This window comes from Cricetulus griseus, chromosome 6, assembly GCF_003668045.3.
Source record: "Cricetulus griseus strain 17A/GY chromosome 6, alternate assembly CriGri-PICRH-1.0, whole genome shotgun sequence".
Lineage (NCBI taxonomy): Eukaryota > Metazoa > Chordata > Mammalia > Rodentia > Cricetidae > Cricetulus > Cricetulus griseus.
Genome location: NC_048599.1, coordinates 154796250 through 154813569, shown reverse-complemented (window position 1 = coordinate 154813569; position 17320 = coordinate 154796250). Strand labels below are relative to the sequence as shown.

Genomic DNA, 17320 nt, shown 5'->3' with positions numbered 1-17320 from the left:
GAAAGACGGAGGGAGGGAGAGAGAGAGAAGGGTGGTAGTAAGGGTTGGGAGGAAGGCGGTGAGGGAGGCGGGGGCCTCAGAGTGGAAGGAGGGAGCAGAAGGGCGGGGCAAGAGGCCCAAACGAGGACAGACTCCAACTCTGACTTCTTCAGCGACTCTCGGTAAGTTTTCAATCCGTTATTCAGACGGGACTTTATATACTTATATACTGGGCATCACAGCACTGTGGGAGGGGCGCCCTAGGCAGGAAGAAACCCTCCACCCTGCTCCCGAGGACACTAGTAATTGAAGAAGGGGGTCTCTCAGCCTTTATAGTGGGGACACAGGAAGGAGTAGGGCCATCTATAGGATGTGTGGTCCCAAGAGAGCACACCATAGGAAACATCTTGTAGCTTCTCCATGGGGTCTTCCATTCTCTCTTGAGATTAAGGGGTGCAGGAGGGCTCCCAGGCTGAGTTCTCTGGACACTGAGGGTGGTAGGAAGTGTTCTCACCACTCAGACATCCGCCTTCTAATCCATCTCCCCAAGTATCCAGAGCCTTAGGTCTGCAGTAGGGTGGGGTGAGGGCCACAGAGACTCAGCCGGGGGCTGGAGTTTCCCTGGTGCTGAAGGGAGGGGGATGAGTCACCCATGACTCACCCCAGGAGAAGAGAGTGAGTCAAGGATGTGTGTCCTCTGGGCAGCTCCTGCTCTTGATGGATTAGAAAGGGGTGTCAATTTAAACTTTCATATGGTGACCCATATAGCCTGGGGAGAAAGCACTGAAGATGCACCAACATATAGTCAGTCCTGTTCATCCATCTCCTAAAGTCCACGTAGGGCTTTCTCTAGGCCGCTCCAGGAGCACAGGAGCCCAGGAGCCCTGGGCTCACCCTCCTACTCCCTGGGGAGGACTGCTCAGCCTACTCTCCTTCTCTCTCACACCCAAGAGCCTTCCCAAGCCCTCCTCCCTCAGACTTAAAAAGCCAGACCCTAGCCCTCCTGCCCAGATTGAGTGCTTCTACCCTTTGCAGGTCTGTCTCTCCTGCTCTGAGCCAGGCATCTGGCAGCCATGTCACTCCTCCTGTTAGTGGTCTCTGCCCTTCACATCCTCATCCTCATCTTGCTTTTTGTGGCCACTTTGGACAAGGTAAGCTTCCAACTCACTGTGAAACCTAGCTACAGCCCATTTCTTAAGCCTCTACCTCCCTACTTCTAAAGCAACGCTTCTCTCTAGCCTTGCCCACCCTTTTAGCCCCTCGGTGCACATCTAGGTGCCTCATCCCCACTCTCCCTGACATTGTCCTTCTCTCCTCACTCTCCCTGATCTCTGTCCCTCCCAGTCCTGGTGGACTCTCCCCGAGAAGGAGTCCCTAAACCTGTGGTATGACTGCACATGGAACACCACTGCCAAAACGTGGGCCTGCAGTAACGTCAGTGAGAATGGTGAGCATATAGCTGAGGGCAACAGAAGGGCCCCAAATAGGCCGGGACCAGGGTTGGGACCGGAGCCTAGGCTGTGAGCATCTGGGGCTGGCAGAGGCAGCCTGTCTGGATGGAAAGGCCACTGCCTCTGTTCCAATGGATCCAGAAAGGGTGGAGGTCACATGCTGCAGGTTTAAGGAATGGGGAGAAAGCTCCCTAAATTCTGAGACGATAGGCTTTCCAGAGTTGTAAGGAAATAGAGCTAGTGTTGAGAATATGGAGCCATTCATTGAAGCTGAGGAGAGAAGGAAAGGGCCAGAGTTCTAAGTGACAGCAAGTGAGGGTGGGGATGTAGCTATCAGTGTTTGCATGGTATGTGACCCTAGTTACAGATGCACCCATGAAGCTTGCCTGGCTGAACCAGCAAGTGGAGACGGGGTTGTGGGCTGTAACCTCACCTGTCTTCCCCTACAGGCTGGCTGAAGGCAGTGCAGGTGCTCATGGTGCTCTCTCTCATCCTCTGCTGCCTGTCCTTCATCCTCTTCATGTTCCAGCTCTACACCATGCGGAGAGGAGGGCTCTTCTACGCCACCGGCCTCTGCCAGCTTTGCACCAGTAAGCACTTCCCCAAGATCAAGGGAATGGGGTATACCATGCAAGGCCCTCCCCCAAGGACAGCCTCTGAACCCCAGAGCTAGTGGAGTTGCAGTTCTCAGAGGCTCTGGTAGTCTTGGTACTTTAGTGAGCTAGTGTTTCAGAAGTAGGTTTTGGTAAACAATTTGAGTTCCAGAGATTCAGGCAGCTAAGAAATACCATAAAAGGAATATTCTGAATCATATCATCCAACTGCTGTTTCTTGTCCACCTGTTCAGGGAGTTTACTTTTTCTCATCACTCGGTATTGTGGATGTAACACAGGGCCTCTGGCATGCTGGACAAGCTATCTCTGAGGTACATGCCCAGCTCTATACTGGTGGATTATGGGCATATGGTCTCAGCCCTCTTTTTAATTTGGAAAAAGGGTCTCACTAAGTCATCTCCACTGGCCTTGAGCTCCCTATGCTCTTGCCTCCACCTCCTGAGTAGCTGAGAGTGTAGGCATGGGCTACCAAGTCATGTTCCACTTTTTTTTAAGATCAAATAATCTGAGGCTTGAAGGGTTTGGGGGATGAAGAGGTCAATGAACACAGGGCTCTATTTTTTCTTTAGTTTTTCTTTGGCTCTCAGTGCAAAGGGCTGAGTTAATCATGGTGGTTTTGGAAACATCTTCCTGGGTTCCCAGAGAAACCCCCTCATGTTACTCACTCATGTTTGCATGTTTGGCTCATGAAAAACTAAAAAAAGAGCCAGGCAGTGGTGGCAAACACCTTTAATCCCAGCACTTGGGAGGCAGAGAGAGGCAGATCTCTGTGACTTTGAGGCCAGCCTGGTCTACACAGCTAGTTCCAGGATGGCCAGGACTACATAGAGAAACCCTGTCTCAAAAAACCAAAACAAACAAACAAACCCTTCAAAAAGAATTCCATGGATGGATAGCTGTCATGGCCTGGTATCACAGATGAGCAGTTGGGCACCAGGAGTGAACAAGGTGGCCAAAGCCACTCCGCAGCAGCTGGGTGCCTGTGGTATCTGGGGGACCTCTGAGGACCCAGGGCAGTGCAGCCTACCTACACAGCCAGCCTCACACTGCTGTGCTCCTGGTTCCACAGGTGCAGCCGTGTTCTCTGGGGCACTGATCTATGCCATCCATGCTGAGGAGATCCTGGCAAAGCACCCAAGCGGGGGTAGCTTCGGTTACTGCTTCGCCCTGGCCTGGGTGGCTTTCCCACTCGCCCTTGTCAGTGGCATCGTCTACATCCACCTGAGGAAACGTGAATGAATGCTGTATCCCCTAGAAAATAAATGTTTTAACCATGAGCCCAACTCAGCTCCTTTCTTCTTAACAACACCCATCCCCTCCAATCTCATCCAGAGCTCAACTCCCAGACTCTCTTCCCTGGGACACCAGCTTCCTAAGGGTAACTTACCTAGGTAAGATCAGGATGCAGCCATTCCTCCCTGAGGACCTCATTAGAACTGTCTCAGTCCCTCTCCCTGCTCTCAGGGACCCAGGCTGCCTTGCATTTCTGAGTTGATGATCTCCACCATACCTTCTCTCTAACCCGACACTGGAAGTTGTTTCCTGTTGCAAACTGTTCTTTCTAGAACCTAACTTCCCACACCAGCAGAGGCCACCTCTACAGCCAACATAACCTTGCCATACTCAGGCAGTGGGGGCCAGCTGGGTTTCACAGGCACCCACCCTGGCTGTGTACCATAGCGTGCTGACAATCTGCACTCCTGCACTCGGTCTTCTTGTTTGAGACCCAGACTCTTGCAATCTAGGCTTCCCTCAAGCATCAGTGCTTCTAAGATTCCCGTCTGGGACCCAGCCACACCCTCTTTCCAGGGATCTGAACAGCCCCCTTCACCTGTAGCCACACTAACCAGATTTATTAAACATTATTTATTCCTTTGGAAGAGGTAAAGTGATAAATATTGCACATGTAAGGAGACCCAGGCAAAGTGGTTTCTGCAGCAAGACAGCAGGCCTAGGAGGCTGCCGGCACCTGAGCTGGCTCGATCTTGGGATGGAACGCTGCAAGCCCACGTCTTCTTTGGGGCAAGAAGTTCCCAGTGCCTTCAACCAGAATGGATCAGCTGCAGAACAGATGGTTCATCTCACATGGATTCACAGAGCAGACTCCTCCAGGAATTCTGATTGGCTGCCCGTGGTTGAGGTGCCCAGTGTCTGTCACCCTCCGTGTGCCAGGACCAGACGGCTTGCAGGCTGCAGTGGGCCTGCCCAGGTGCATGTGGCAGGCAGATCCTGTGCAGGCTAAACATATGATGAAGCAGGGTGGGTCTCCAGGCACAGCTTTCACAGTCTGGCCGGTCTCACTGTGGCCAACTCTGGCAACTGCAATCCAACAGCTGTGTCAAAACTCCCCAAGCCCCGCCCCCTACACCAGGCCAGGGTGAGGTTTCTGTCAGGGGCGGGGCTGAGAAATAAATTACAAGCTGAAATAAATAGCTTTGATTGGCTGGCCTCAGGAGGCTGCTTAGCAACTGCCAGCGATCCTGATTGGCTGCTCTTAAGTCTATAGCATAGCAAAACTAATGGCCTAGCAGAAATAATAGCCTATCAACAACCAAGAGTCCAGGTAGGAGATTCAGTTGCCACGATTGACACCTTGCCATAGAGGAGGTGGAGCTTGGCACCCTGCCAATGTCAGACCTGGTAGTAAATGGTCAGGGTGATGGGTAGCTACCACCTGGCACAGTAGCCTGCCAGGCCTCTGGAGTGCCTAGGACCAGTGGGTCAAGTTGTGGCAACTCAGCTGGTGGGAACAACCCGAAGCTGGGAGTCAGGGCTTGCAGGTGAGCCAGGGCCCGAGGTCCATTGAAGGCCACATCACAGCCAGACTGGGCTAGAAGCCAGCTCTCCACTTCAGACTGTAGCCACTTGGAGGTCTCTGTGAAAACAAACTATGTTCAAGCTGGAGCTAGAGGAGACCTGAGACTGAAGAAAAATGGGGTGGGCCCAGGGAAGGCAGGGAGGGCCTGGGGGGACAGCAGGGAGGGCCTGGGAAGTAATCAGGAAGGCCTAGCAATAGCAGGAAGGACCTAGGTGACAGGGAAGGTTTACCTTCAGGTAGGCCTTGGGCGCCCCCTGGCCTGCGGGCTAAGAAACTGTGAGCCAGCAGGGCCTCTTTGATGTGTTCCTCTTGTGCACGGAGTGCCAGGGCACTGAGCAGTTCCGAGTTGTTGGATGTGCTGCGATAGTACAACATGTGTGCCAGTTCTAGCGCCTGGGCACTTCTACGCTGCCCAAACACCTGTAGGAACACAGGCTTAGAAACAGAGGTGCAGGGACACTCAAAACCAGAGTGCCCTGGCAGCCTCGGTTGGGGCTGAGGCCAAAATGCACCACCCCCTGCTTTGCTATCTGGCAACACATTAATGGATTTGTGCAAAGATTTTAAACATGAGTTTTAGCCTAGGAAATTCCAGTACCAATATGTCACTGTCAAGTATTCTCCCATTATTTCCAGATGACATGTCTAAGATTTGCTTTATAGTGACCCAGTACAGAGAGACTATGGTGTTGTGATGCAATCAGAAAACTGGGTGCTAGCTACATGAGAATTCAGGCTACGGTATTTCTGCATCTATTTGAACCTTTCCATAATTGAAAAAGAACAATTGAAGATACTACACTGTAAAGAAAACTACAGGTAAAGGGCACTACTGGTGCAGCCTGAACCCTCCACCACCTCCCAGCCCTCTCCCACACTGCACACCCACTTTTAGCCAGGATGGATGAGCTCAAGGTAATCCTGTGCTTTTGTGTTGCCTCTGCCATCCCCTACAAGCTCCAAGCCTTGACTGAATGGCCTGGAGAAGCACTGTCTGTACTACAAGGTTGGTGCTGCAAGGGCCCAGGAAGTCAGTACACATGACAGACAGTGTAAGGACTGAGATGCTATGCCCACCTGTGCCAAGAATTCAACCTGAACTGACACAGCTGGGGACCTCACAACATGGCTGAGTGGCTGGAACTTCTGAAGAGCCCACACCATGGATTCTATCCCTGCCCTAGAGCCAGTTGCCATAAAGGCAGGAATCCTGTGCTAAGGACCATCATGCATGCAACAGTTAGTTGGGTCTCCTGTCTTCACCTGCCGAGACTAGTGCTAAAGGAGCACGCCACACACTGGCCTGCAAACACACTCCCCAATCACCCACTCCCCTGTTCTGGTCACCCTACTTTCTGTGTCACAGTCCACAACCTATCACCATCCTCATCCCTCCTGGCCAGCTTGTCTGTCCATGACCCATCCTTCTCCCTGCCTCCTCCCTGGCTTCATCTCCCATCCCCTTGAAGTCAGACAGTATCACCTCCCTGGCTTAGACTCTGCGTCTCCCAACCCAGTGCAGCCCACACTGTATATACTGCTGTGCCCACATTCCCCCTGTCCCCGTAGATCCTGGTCTTCAAATGAGCAAGCCCCACAGTCTGTTCTTAGAAAACACTGCCTCTTCCTCGAGGCTGCCCAGACAGTAGATGCATCCTCAGGCTCCTGCAACCCACGCTGCCACATCTGTGTCCACAGGCCTTCAGCCCCAGGAAGGGCCTACATTTCTCCATAGCCTCCAGCTTCCCCTGTCCTGCTCTGCACAGAGAAGACAGGCAAAAGGTAGGGTGTCCAGAGACCCATCCAAGACTAAGTGATCCAGGCAGGCCTCAGGGAGCTGATGGCCTCTGGACAAGGGATAAGGAATGCACAGGGGTGGCTAGCCCAGTGACAGCGAATACATTCAGAGGGACAGCACATGTGAATGCAGAGTTTGGAGAAGAAGGAGAGGTCAGGTGCCACAGCACACCAAGAGCAGAAACTAGGGGTGGAGGTGGTATAGTAATGGTGAAGGACTGTAACCAACCACAAGGTAAGCTGAACAGGAACCCCACCAGACAGTGAGAAGGCAGGGTAGGGCTTGCCCTGGGTGGAGTTGGGAATGGGCTGCAGGCCCACCTGGAGGCTGGGAACAAGGCAGGCACAATGGTCATGTTCCCACAAAGAGAAGATACGGGAAATGCTGGCTGTAGCAGCCAGTGAGAAGCACTGCTTCAGGCCCAGCTGGCCAGAGACTCAAGGTGGAAGAGCTCCCCAACAGGAAAGGGGTCTGCACCCTGCTCCAAGACAGGAGTGGAGAAGCCAGGCAGAGAGCCTATGATTCCAACAGGCTGAGACAGAAAAGGGTCAACAGACCCAGAAACACTGACCCACAGAAGGGATGAATACTTGGCGACATGGATGGCTGGGCATTCTAGTGGGCCAGTTGGGGCTGGGACCCCAACTGGAGTATGAATAAATGGTAATTAGAGGGGCTGGAGAGATGGCTCAGAGGTTAAGAGCACCATCTGCTCTTCCAGAGGTCCTGAGTTCAATTCCCAGCAACCACATGGTGGCTCACAACCATCTGTAATGAGATCTGGTGCCCTCTTCTGGTGTGCAGATATACATGGAAGCAGAATGTTGTATACATAACAAATAAATAAAATCTTTAAAAAAAAAAATAAATAAAAATGGTAATTGGAGGACCAAAACTGGATAAATTGGGCCCTTCTACCCCCATAAGGCTCTGTAGCCAACTAGGCTCACCTTGGACAGTATCTCCTCCCCAGGACACTGGGGTGCCCTCACCGGGTCCCCAGGACACTGGGGTGCCCTCACTGGACCCCCTGCTCTCAGTCTCACCCCTACTGTGCTGTGCCACAGCAGCTCCTCCCTGCTTTTAACCCTGAGGAGAAAGCCCAGAATGTGTGGGCATGGGCCACCCTGGGCCTTGTTTAAAACCCTGCTGCGCACTCCTCTCCCCACCCCTTGTGCTGCCCTTAGTATCCAGTCTCCCTGGTGGCCAGTATGGCCTAGCCATTCTTTGTATGATTTATCACAGGGCTCCCTGAGAGAGAGCCCTCAAAACTGCTGAAAGCAGCTTGGGAACTAATGAGCTGGCAAGTAAATGATGGGATACGCACAGCTTGTGGCAGGCAGCACTCCTGAGGTAGTGCAACCCCAGAAGAACTGAGAAAGGCCAACCTTCCCATCTATTTCAGCCAACAGGGGGTGCAATGGCAAGGAGAACACAAGTTGGGTGTCAGCCCCACCTGCCCTCTTGACCCTGAATCCTAGCTGCTGGGTAACACCTACATGAGGAGGCCCTGAACTCCATGCTGCAGCTCAGAGAGGAAGCTTATTAACTATACAACTTCCTGGCCCAGACTTCCAGTTTCTAAACCTATATTTGGGGGCTGGAGCTGGCTCTCTTAGTGATCACAGTAGCCCTCCAGGAAGGAAACTCAGGGAACAAAGAATCCCACTGTAGTAACCATAATCACCTCAACAGTGACCTCACATGCTCAGACTGACTCATTTATTCCTTGCCCACGCCTCTACCTCAGGTCCTGTCATCATTCTCATTTTGCAGTATAGGAGCTGGGGCAGAAAGAAGTTAAGCAATTTACTTAAGACCATAGCTGGAGAACAGTAATCATATTCAAATCCTGCCAGTCAAGCTCCAAAGTATATACCCTTCGGAATGTCCTTAAAATGCCTGCACTCTACTATGACCGAGGCACTGGGAATAAGAGCCCTGCCTATGTGAAGGTGCTGATAAATGAAGGAAGGAGTGGGTAAGGGCATTGTGTACCAGGACGAACAGTGCAGGGAAGAACTAAAAGGACAGGGGGCTGGGCTGGGCAGTCTAAGCGGCAGGGACCCAAGGTACTCACCTTGGAGGCCCTCAGGCCCATGAAGGCAGCAAAGAGCAGCAGCAGCAGGGAGGTGGCCATCTTGAGGTCAGACAGTATCACCATGCCAACATTGACGAAGAACACAACTCCAGAGACCACCAGCATCAGGTTGAGCAGGGCACGCTGCAGCATGGGTGTGCGCACCTTCAGCTCTGGAAGCAGCTGCTCTAAGCCCTCCAGTGGGGTATCCTTGAAGCTCTTCAGAACCAGGTGCCCACGTTTGGTCCGGGCTGCCAATACCACACGCTTGAAATATCTCCTGAGGGCCAGAAAGGAGGGCGTGAGTGCAGAGTGAGGAGTGTGAGCGCCAGAGCCCTCTCAGCTTGTGATGGATACTCTTGGTTGTCACCTTGACCACATCTGCAATCAACTAAAACCCAAGCAGTTGGGCACTCCTGTGAGGGAGTACTTGACTAGACTGTTGACATGGCAGATCCATCCTATCCCTTGCAACCACCTTCTAGTGACAGCCTATATAAAAGGCCTGGTGGCACACACCTTTGATTCCAGAACTCAGGAGCAGGGGAAGGTGGATCTTCCTGAGTTCAAGGCCAGCCTGGTCTACATAGGGAGTTCAGGCTAATTAAAGTAACATAAAGGAAGACCATGTCTCTAAATAAATGAATAAATGGTCAGGAATGAGGAAGCCTTTACTTTTTGCCTGCTTGCTCTCACTCTCAATGACAAATCTATTCTGTTGCTGAGGCATTCCTCTTCCTAACTTCAGGGTTCCAATTGGCAGCTCTCCAGAAACCTCTAGGGCTGAACAACTATTGGATTCTTACCGTTTCCATCATGATTACAGCCTGGAAGCTAATCTAATAAATCACACACACACACACACAAAATCAGCTCTGTTCCTTTAAAGAACTCTGACTAGCCAGGTGGTGACACACTTGGCAACTACCTTCTAGCCTGGTGGCGCACACCTTTGATTCCAGCACTCAGGAGGCAGAGGCAGGCAGATCTCTGTTAAATTCAAGTCCAGCCTGGTCTACAAAGCGAATTCCAGGACAGCCAGAACTACACAGAGAAACCCTGTCTCAAAAAAACAAGAAAAAAAAAAAAAGAATTTTGACTAATACACACCTAAAACTTCACATCTCCATGTGGAATGGCCTTTTAGAAAGCTACTTGATCGCAAGGAGTTGGAAGTCACATGTTCAACCATGGGGTACTGGTTAATTATATATTCCTATTATTGGACCTATCAGTTGTTCATCAAAAGCATGGCTGTGCCACTTCTTCTGGATGTGGCCTCCTCTCCCTGGCTCTCAGTTTTCCTCATCCTGCTCTTCCTCTAGGAACAGTAGTTCTCACTCTCTCGGGAAGAAAAGGCTGCATTTTGACAATCTGTACCTTCCATTTCTGCACTTCTCCCTGGGGCCCAAGACACCAAAGCCAGACACTAACCTGTCAGTCCCCTCTCAACTCAAAGCTTGTTCCCCTTTGCTGCAACTAGGGAACGGGGCCTCCTCACCTCTCCACAGGGGGCAACTTTCTGAAGAAGCCACGCTTGGAGCCCACACTGGACATGTGGGGCATCTGCCCAACTCTCTGGCCCAGGGCCCAGAACTGCATGTAGATATATTGATCCAAATTTATTGTCACCTGCCAAGGGGGAAAAAGGAAGCAGAGTAGCTGAACATGAGTCGGGTGTTAAGGGCGGGGTGCCAGAATACACATCCTACCCAGAAATGGACCCTGTCTTTTGTTGCTGATCATGCAGTGTGTAGGTAGAGGAGTCATGCATGACTATTCATGTACATTGCATGGGGTTGGGCCTGCACACAGGAGACATCTTAGAATCTAAAGTAGCGCTGGTTTTAAGAGTTTCCATTTATGAAGTAACTACAAAGACAAGACATTGTCACTTGAACTATGACTCTCCATCACTGGCAGATCACATCCTAAAATATGACAGAATATGTCTAGACAAAATACATCTTGAAGTTCACTAAAATGTGGAACTGGAAGGTTTAGCATTTCTTCAGTTTTGTTGACCTGGTGGAAGGAGGATAGGGAAATTTTTTTGGTTGTTGTTATTTTTTGGTGGGTTTTTTTAGAGACAAAAAAATTTTCAGGGAATATTGAGACAGGGTTTCACTATGTAGTCCTGACTGTCCCGGAACTCACTATGTAGACCAGGCTGGGCTATAACTCACAGAGATCCACCTGCCTCTGCCTACCAAGTGCTGGGATTAAAGGGGTGTGCCACCACACCCAGCCTTTGGATTTCTTTTTAAGATTTAGTTTTATTTTATATGTATAGGTGTTTGGTCTTCATTTATGAAAGTGCACTGCAGTTTAACAGTGGTGGTGCACACCTTTAATCCCAGCACTCAGGAGGCAGAGGCAGGCAAAGCTCTGTGAGGTTGAGGCCAGCATGGTCTACAGAGTGAGTGCCAGGAGAGTCAAGGCTACACAGAGAAATCCTGTCTCAAAAAAACCAGAAAAAAAAAAAAAGAAAAGAAAAGAAAAGAAAAGAAAAAGAAAGAAAGAAAGAAAGAAAGAAAGAAAGAAAGAAAGAAAGAAAGAAAGCACTGCAGACATGCCTGGTGCCCATCTGTAAAGGCCAGAAAAGGGTACTGAATCTCTTGGAACTGGAATTACATACTGCTATAAGTAGTCATGTGGGTGCTAGGAACAGATGACCCTGGATCCTCTGAAAGAGCAACAAGTGTCCTTAACCATAGAGCCATCTCTCCAGCCCCTGGAATGCATTTTATACTGTTTATCATAGAATTCTATCAGGTGGCAGCATGGCACTTGACCCTGAGACCCTCATCTGATGGTCCTTTCTTGACAGGGCACCCAAGTGGCTGGAGAGGGGGAGCTTCCTCTAGGCAAGCAAATATGGCTCCTCAGGGGACAGGTACCTGGACCTCATCCTGAGGGTGATGGACGACAAGTGCATAGGCCAGGGCATCTTCAGAGAGCGGAGAGAAGTTGGCCTGAGCCAGCAGGGGCTTCAGAGCCTGGAGCACATCCTTCTCGCTGGACAGACGCTGAGGGTCAGTAAGGGACGGCTGGTCCAGGGTCTCCCTGTCAGGGTTGATGGGGTCATACAAGGCCTGACGAAAGACGACAGGAAAAACAGGGAAGTCATGGCATGGGGATGTGAGCCTCTGGGGACTGAGAAAGCCCAGAGCAAGTATTACACTGCCATACACATGGTGCCACACATCTTTAATCCTGCACTTGGGAGGCAGAGTCAAGAGGATCTCTGTGAGTTAAAGCCCATAAAGAGTTCCAAGTTAGTCAGGGCAGCATAGTGAAAAACAACAAAACATTGTATAGTCAAGCTCAGCCACATCTCCAGCTTCCTTCTGAGGTCTGCCCTGAGTAGATGATCTCTCTTCCTCCAAAGCAGCTGTAGGAGGCCAGACTGGTAGGTGGAGACTAATCTCTCAGCAGCCAAGGCCAGGTCACTAGGAGATAGGTCCACATAAGGACTGAATGGAGGTGACAACCACCCCTCTGAACTACGACTCCTACTTGTTGTGTAAGCCCTGCCTGGCCTGATGAATGATGAGTGCTTTAAAATCTGTAGGTCAGAGCAGTGGGCCTCATGTACTTTGGCTAGGGAATCCTTGAAGAGGAGGGCAGGGAGATGTTTTGACAGGGCATGGGGGCATACACTGTCATCCTAGCTCTCAGGAAACTGAAACAGGAGTACGCCTGGCCTCTGTAAGACTCTATCAGAACTATGGAAGCCATGGTCCTCTCAGCAGTGGCAAAGGCCCAGCCAGGGATGTGTCTGAGTTGTGTAAAGTGATGATCAGTTAAAAGCTGTCTGCAAGCCCCCAGGCCCTCCCCATGGGGACTACTTCCTCTGACCCAAGAGAGCTCCCACCATCCTGGGCCTGCCTCATGTGCTCCAGCACAATGTGATGTGGCACCTGCCTCCAGGATAGTGAGGAAAGTAAATGCTTTCCCCAGGTCTCCCGTGTGCCCTCCTGTGGCTGTACCTGACTATCTTCCCGTACAAGAAGAGGAAGGAAGGAAGGAAGGAAGAAAGGAAGGAAGGAAGGAAGGAAGGAAGGAAGGAAGGAAGGAAGAAAGGAAGAAAGGAAGAAAGAAAGGAAGAAAGAAAGAAAGAAAGAAAGAAAGAAAGAAAGAAAGAAAGAAAGAAAGAAAGAAAGAAAGAAAGAAAATGCAAAGCACTCTGGACCTGGTGCCAAGGCCTATCTTCCCATCTTCTAAAGAAGCTGAAGCAAGAACACGGAAAGCTCAGAGACAGCTTGGGGAAGTTAGCAATATCTTGCCTCAAAAATGAATGAACAAATAAATGAATGAGTGAATGAATGGGAAAGAGTGAATGAATGGGGCTCCTGAAGAAGTGCAGTAGTAGAGCACTTGCCTAGAATCCCCTGTTGAGGGTGTGGCTCAGCATCCTGGGTCCTAGGAAGGTTAAAAAATTTAAAAGGAGACAGTAAAACAGACAGACCCAGCAGATTGCATGGAAATTAAATGCTGCCACTTCATGGGCAGCCATTTCAAGGGACAGAGGGACAGCAACATGGAAGGAGTTGTTTGTCCCAGGGCTGCATCAGGACCCCACATCAGTATGTCACGCCTGCAGCCCCATCATCCCATCAAAACACCAGCACTTTGTTTCTTCTCCAAGATGCCCATGCAGTTCTAGTGTCCTCAGCTTCCATCAGCTTGTCACTCCCAGTCCTCTAGCCCTCCCCTCACAGGGCACTTCATCTGCAGGTTCCTTCCTACCATTACCCCATATTCAACTCCTGATTTCACACACTGCACCCCCATCTCTCCTGACCCCCTCCACTCCCACCTGAAGGGTGACATTTAGCCTTCCATTTACCGTTGGCTTTCCCCACTTAAAATGAACACAAAGCCACCCTCCACAGCTTTCCACTGAATTTGGAATGAAATGTGAATCCTTTTAGGACCTTAGAAGCCCCTCAAATCTGCACTAGCCATCCACATCTTCTGTACTGACAACCACCCCCAATGCTCTGGGGGGGGGAGACCAGGGAGAACCCCAGCTGCTGGTCTATCTGGTCCCAGGCCAGGGAGAACCCCAGCTGCTGGCCTATCTGGTCCCAGCATGATGTGACAGCGTGACTCACCTTGGGAGAAATGGAACCCAGCCCACCATTGAGAGACAACAGGTCTTAGGGTATCAGAGCAATCTCTGAGCACGTACCCAAGGCAGTAGAAGGTGTTCCATACGGGACAGCTTAAGCAAAGGCTGACAGAGGGAGTACTGAGACTTCCAATGCCAGTGTCAGGGAGATGCCGGGTGTGTCCATACCTTAGCTTTCACATCTGTAAGTAAGGATGACAGTGGTCCCATTTTCACATGCTGGAAATGTGCAGGGTTTTCATTCACTCTTTCCATCCTTCATTGAGATTTCACAGCAATGTGCAGAGAATGGGCTGGCTGCAGGGCCCATAGGACTTGAAGATAGCAGTGAGGTCTTGAGCCTATCCAGATGGGGAGGCCATGGGCAGGGCTCAAGCAAAGTTGGCCATAGACCATGGACAGATGTCCAGAATGACCTTGATAAGGACTGAAGCCTTCAAGGATGAGGGTGAGGGGAGGGACTGTATTCTTCAGGCATCACCACTAACCAGGTTCTCCTCTGAGAGCTTCAAGTTAGAAACCTCGGCATGGCATACGGTCTGATGCACCTCCTCCCCATGCTCCTTTCTCTCCCTTCCCCCTGCCTCCCTGCTCACTCCTCTCCCTCCTTACCCCTCCTCATGAATCTGCTGTCCCAGCACAGACATGCTTTTCCCACTAGCAATGCAGATCTAACCTCCACAAGCTTCCCATTTGGTTTTGCTTGTTTGTTTTATTTTATATGTATGAGTGTTTTGCCTACATGTATGTATATTACCACATGCATTATCTGGTCCCCACAGAAATCAAAAAAAGATATCAGATACCCTGGAACCAGGGTTGTAGATAGTCATGAACCACCATGTGGATGATGAGAACTGAACACAGGTCCTCTGCAAGAGCAATAAGCCCTCAAAACTGCTGTGGAATATTATTTTAACTAAGCAAAGATTGCTACATTTGTTTAAGCTGTGGAATATTACTTTCGTTGTGTAAGGGTGTGTTACTTTTATTTGTGCTGCATTTGTTTAATTATATAAAAGATGTGTTGCCTTTGTTTTACCTTGCCCACCTAAGGCATCTTAGCCAAGAGCTAGGCAGATAAAGGATAGTGTGGCTGACAGGCAGAGAAAATAAATAGGAGGAAAAATCTAGGCTCAAAAAAGAAGAACAAGGAGAAAGCAGAGAAGGAGGAGGAGAATGAGGGAGACTGACCAGAAACCAGGCAGAAGCCAGGTAACCTGACAGACATAAAGACAGCAGGAAAGTAAGATATAAAGAAAGAAAAATGGTAAAAAGCCCCAAGGGAAAATGTAGATAGAGAGAAACGGGTTAACTATAAGAGCTGACAAGAAAGGAGCTAAGCTAAAGCCAAGCATTCAAAACTGATTAAGTCTCTGTGTCATGATCTGGAAGCCGCTGAACTATCTCTCCATTCCTGGCCTCCCCATTTGGATGGGCTCAAGACTTCACAGATACCCTCAAGTCCCATTGGCCTTGCAGCCAGCCCATCCTATGCACTCTGCTGTGAAATTTCAATGAAGGATGGGAATAGTGAACAGAAATCCTACACATTTTTCTGTTATGCTTGAAGCAAGTAAGAGGCACATTTCCAGCATGTGAAAATGGGACCACTGCCATCCTTACTTACAGATATGAAAACTGAGCTATGGACACACCCAAATCTGCCAATTATTTACAAAAGCCCTTTAGTGCTTGGGAGACTGAGGCACGAGGATTGTGCATTTGTGGATTTGAGGTCAGCCCAGGTTACCAATGAGGCCACACAACAACAAATAAAGTCATTGGCCAGGCACTGGTGGCGCACACCTTTAATTCCAGCACTCGGGAGGCAGAGGCAGGTGGATCTCTGTGAGTTCAAGGCCAGCATGGTCTATAGAGTGAGTGCTAGGATAGGCTCCAAAGCTACAGAAAAACCCTGTCTCGAAAAACAAAAAACAAACAAACAAAAAAGTCCTGCCAAGGTTTCCATTGCCCTTGGGAAGCAGAATCATACACCTACAAGACCCTACAAAACTTTTGTGTAATATTGGTGTGTTTGTATATGACGGAGGGACACAGAACAGCTTTGTGGAGTTGATTCTCCTGGGGTTGGACTGACGTCATCAGGCTTGTATGGCAAGAGCTTTCACCTGCTTAATCATCTCATTACCCACTATACAGCTTTTGAGGAACAACAGGTTTCATTTTATTACAAGACTTTTTTAAGATTTATTTTTAATTATGCATGTGTGCTTACTGTGAAGCCGAGGATCACAGATGCTGTAGTTACAGGTGGTAATTACACCTGATGTGAGTGCTAGGCACCAAGAGGTCCTCCAGGAAAGCAGTACACGCTCCAAACCAGCTGTGTGTGTGTGTGTGTGTGTGTGTGTGTGTGTGTGTGTGTGTGTGTGTGTGTGTATAATATATATATATACATACATATATATATATATATATAATATATATATATATATAAATTTAGTATGAAAGTGCACACTATGACATATGTGTAAAAGTCAGAGGATAACTTGAAGGAGTTAGTTCTCTCCTTCTACCATGTGGGTTCCAGAAATCAAATTCAGGTTCCCAGGCTTGGTGGCAAGCACCCTTATAAACTGAGCTATTGGTCCTGCTTGGTTTTTTGAAACAGGTTTATGTAGCCAAGCCTGACCTTGAACCCCTGATCCTCTACCTCCCAATGCTGGGATACAGGAGTACACTACCAGACTTGGTCCCTGCAAGGTTAAACTTAAAAACCACATGAGGTCAGTTGCTATAACAGTGGGTCCTGCCAAGCTGCAGCAGGCACCATTTCAGAATCTGCACACTGACCTCCATGCAGAGTCATAGCCGGCTGCACTCACTACACAGACGACCGGTCCCTCTCCACTCACAAGTGGCTCTAATTCTTGCTTTTCCCCACCATTCACACTCAGCCCCCTGAGGGCAGCTACAGGCCTGGTCTCAAGGTTCAACAAAGCCCCCACACTGCAAGAGAATAAAGAGCAATGGCTATCTGGTGGTAACCTATATCCTGGGGCCTCCCACCTGAGTCCTAGGTTTGCACAACCCCAAACTGACCCAGTTCTCCTGTGCAGTTTCAGGCTACCCCCAGCAGGGCCCAAATCCTGCCCACTCACCATCTTGCCTGCCTCAGTAAACAGGCCCCAGCCTGAGTCGTCCTGAACACACTATCAGGACAGTAGACCCGGGATCTAGCCATGGACCTGATCTGAGCACACAGCTGGTGACACAGAACCCAAGGCCAGCAGTATCTCCACCTGCAAGGTTTCCCCCTCACCAATTCCACTTCCCATGTCCAAAAAGCTGAGGCACAGGACCAATGATTGGGGTTGTGGTTGCAGGACTTCAGTATGCCTTTACCTCACTTTCTACTAAGAGACCACCAGAGGGCACCTGCTCACACTGCCCATAGGTCCTGTTGCCCTGTGCAAAAA

At 49.9% G+C, this 17320-nt stretch overlaps 2 protein-coding genes across 6 annotated transcripts in view; one reads left to right on the top strand and one right to left on the bottom strand.

The window, feature by feature from the left end:
* The first annotated feature begins 20 nt into the window (after nucleotides 1-20).
* Emp3 (epithelial membrane protein 3) lies at nucleotides 21-3321 on the top strand. The gene is made up of 5 exons (XM_027420575.2): nucleotides 21-161; nucleotides 1015-1130; nucleotides 1324-1426; nucleotides 1880-2020; nucleotides 3114-3321. The coding sequence occupies exons 2-5, from the start codon at nucleotides 1053-1055 to the stop codon at nucleotides 3281-3283; spliced, it is 492 nt and encodes a 163-aa protein (XP_027276376.1). The 5' UTR covers nucleotides 21-161; nucleotides 1015-1052; the 3' UTR covers nucleotides 3284-3321.
* A 574-nt stretch (nucleotides 3322-3895) lies between these two features.
* The window catches only part of Tmem143 (transmembrane protein 143), a 17611-nt gene continuing 4186 nt past the window's right edge, over nucleotides 3896-17320 (bottom strand). For 3 of the 5 annotated variants that reach the window (XM_035447162.1, XM_027420567.2, XM_027420565.2), the window contains exons 4-8: nucleotides 11641-11835; nucleotides 10242-10372; nucleotides 8741-9020; nucleotides 5093-5282; nucleotides 3896-4919 (exon numbers count right to left, since the gene is read on the bottom strand). In XM_035447162.1, coding sequence (XP_035303053.1) covers nucleotides 4696-4919; nucleotides 5093-5282; nucleotides 8741-9020; nucleotides 10242-10372; nucleotides 11641-11835 — 1020 coding nt within the window. In that variant the 3' untranslated portion in view covers nucleotides 3896-4695. Of the gene's footprint in view, nucleotides 4920-5092; nucleotides 5283-8740; nucleotides 9021-10241; nucleotides 10373-11640; nucleotides 11836-14045; nucleotides 14060-17320 lie in introns of all 5 variants that reach the window. The other 2 variants (XM_027420566.2, XM_027420568.2) reach the window with 1 other exon arrangement.

Coding starts and splice junctions, on each gene's coding strand:
- Emp3 (XM_027420575.2), top strand. CDS start 1,053: ATGTCACTCCTCCTGTTAGTGGTCTCTGCCCTTCACATCCTCATCCTC. Junction 1,427..1,879: donor CAGTAACGTCAGTGAGAATG/GTGAGCATATAG, acceptor CTTCCCCTACAG/GCTGGCTGAAGGCAGTGCAG. Junction 2,021..3,113: donor CCTCTGCCAGCTTTGCACCA/GTAAGCACTTCC, acceptor CTGGTTCCACAG/GTGCAGCCGTGTTCTCTGGG.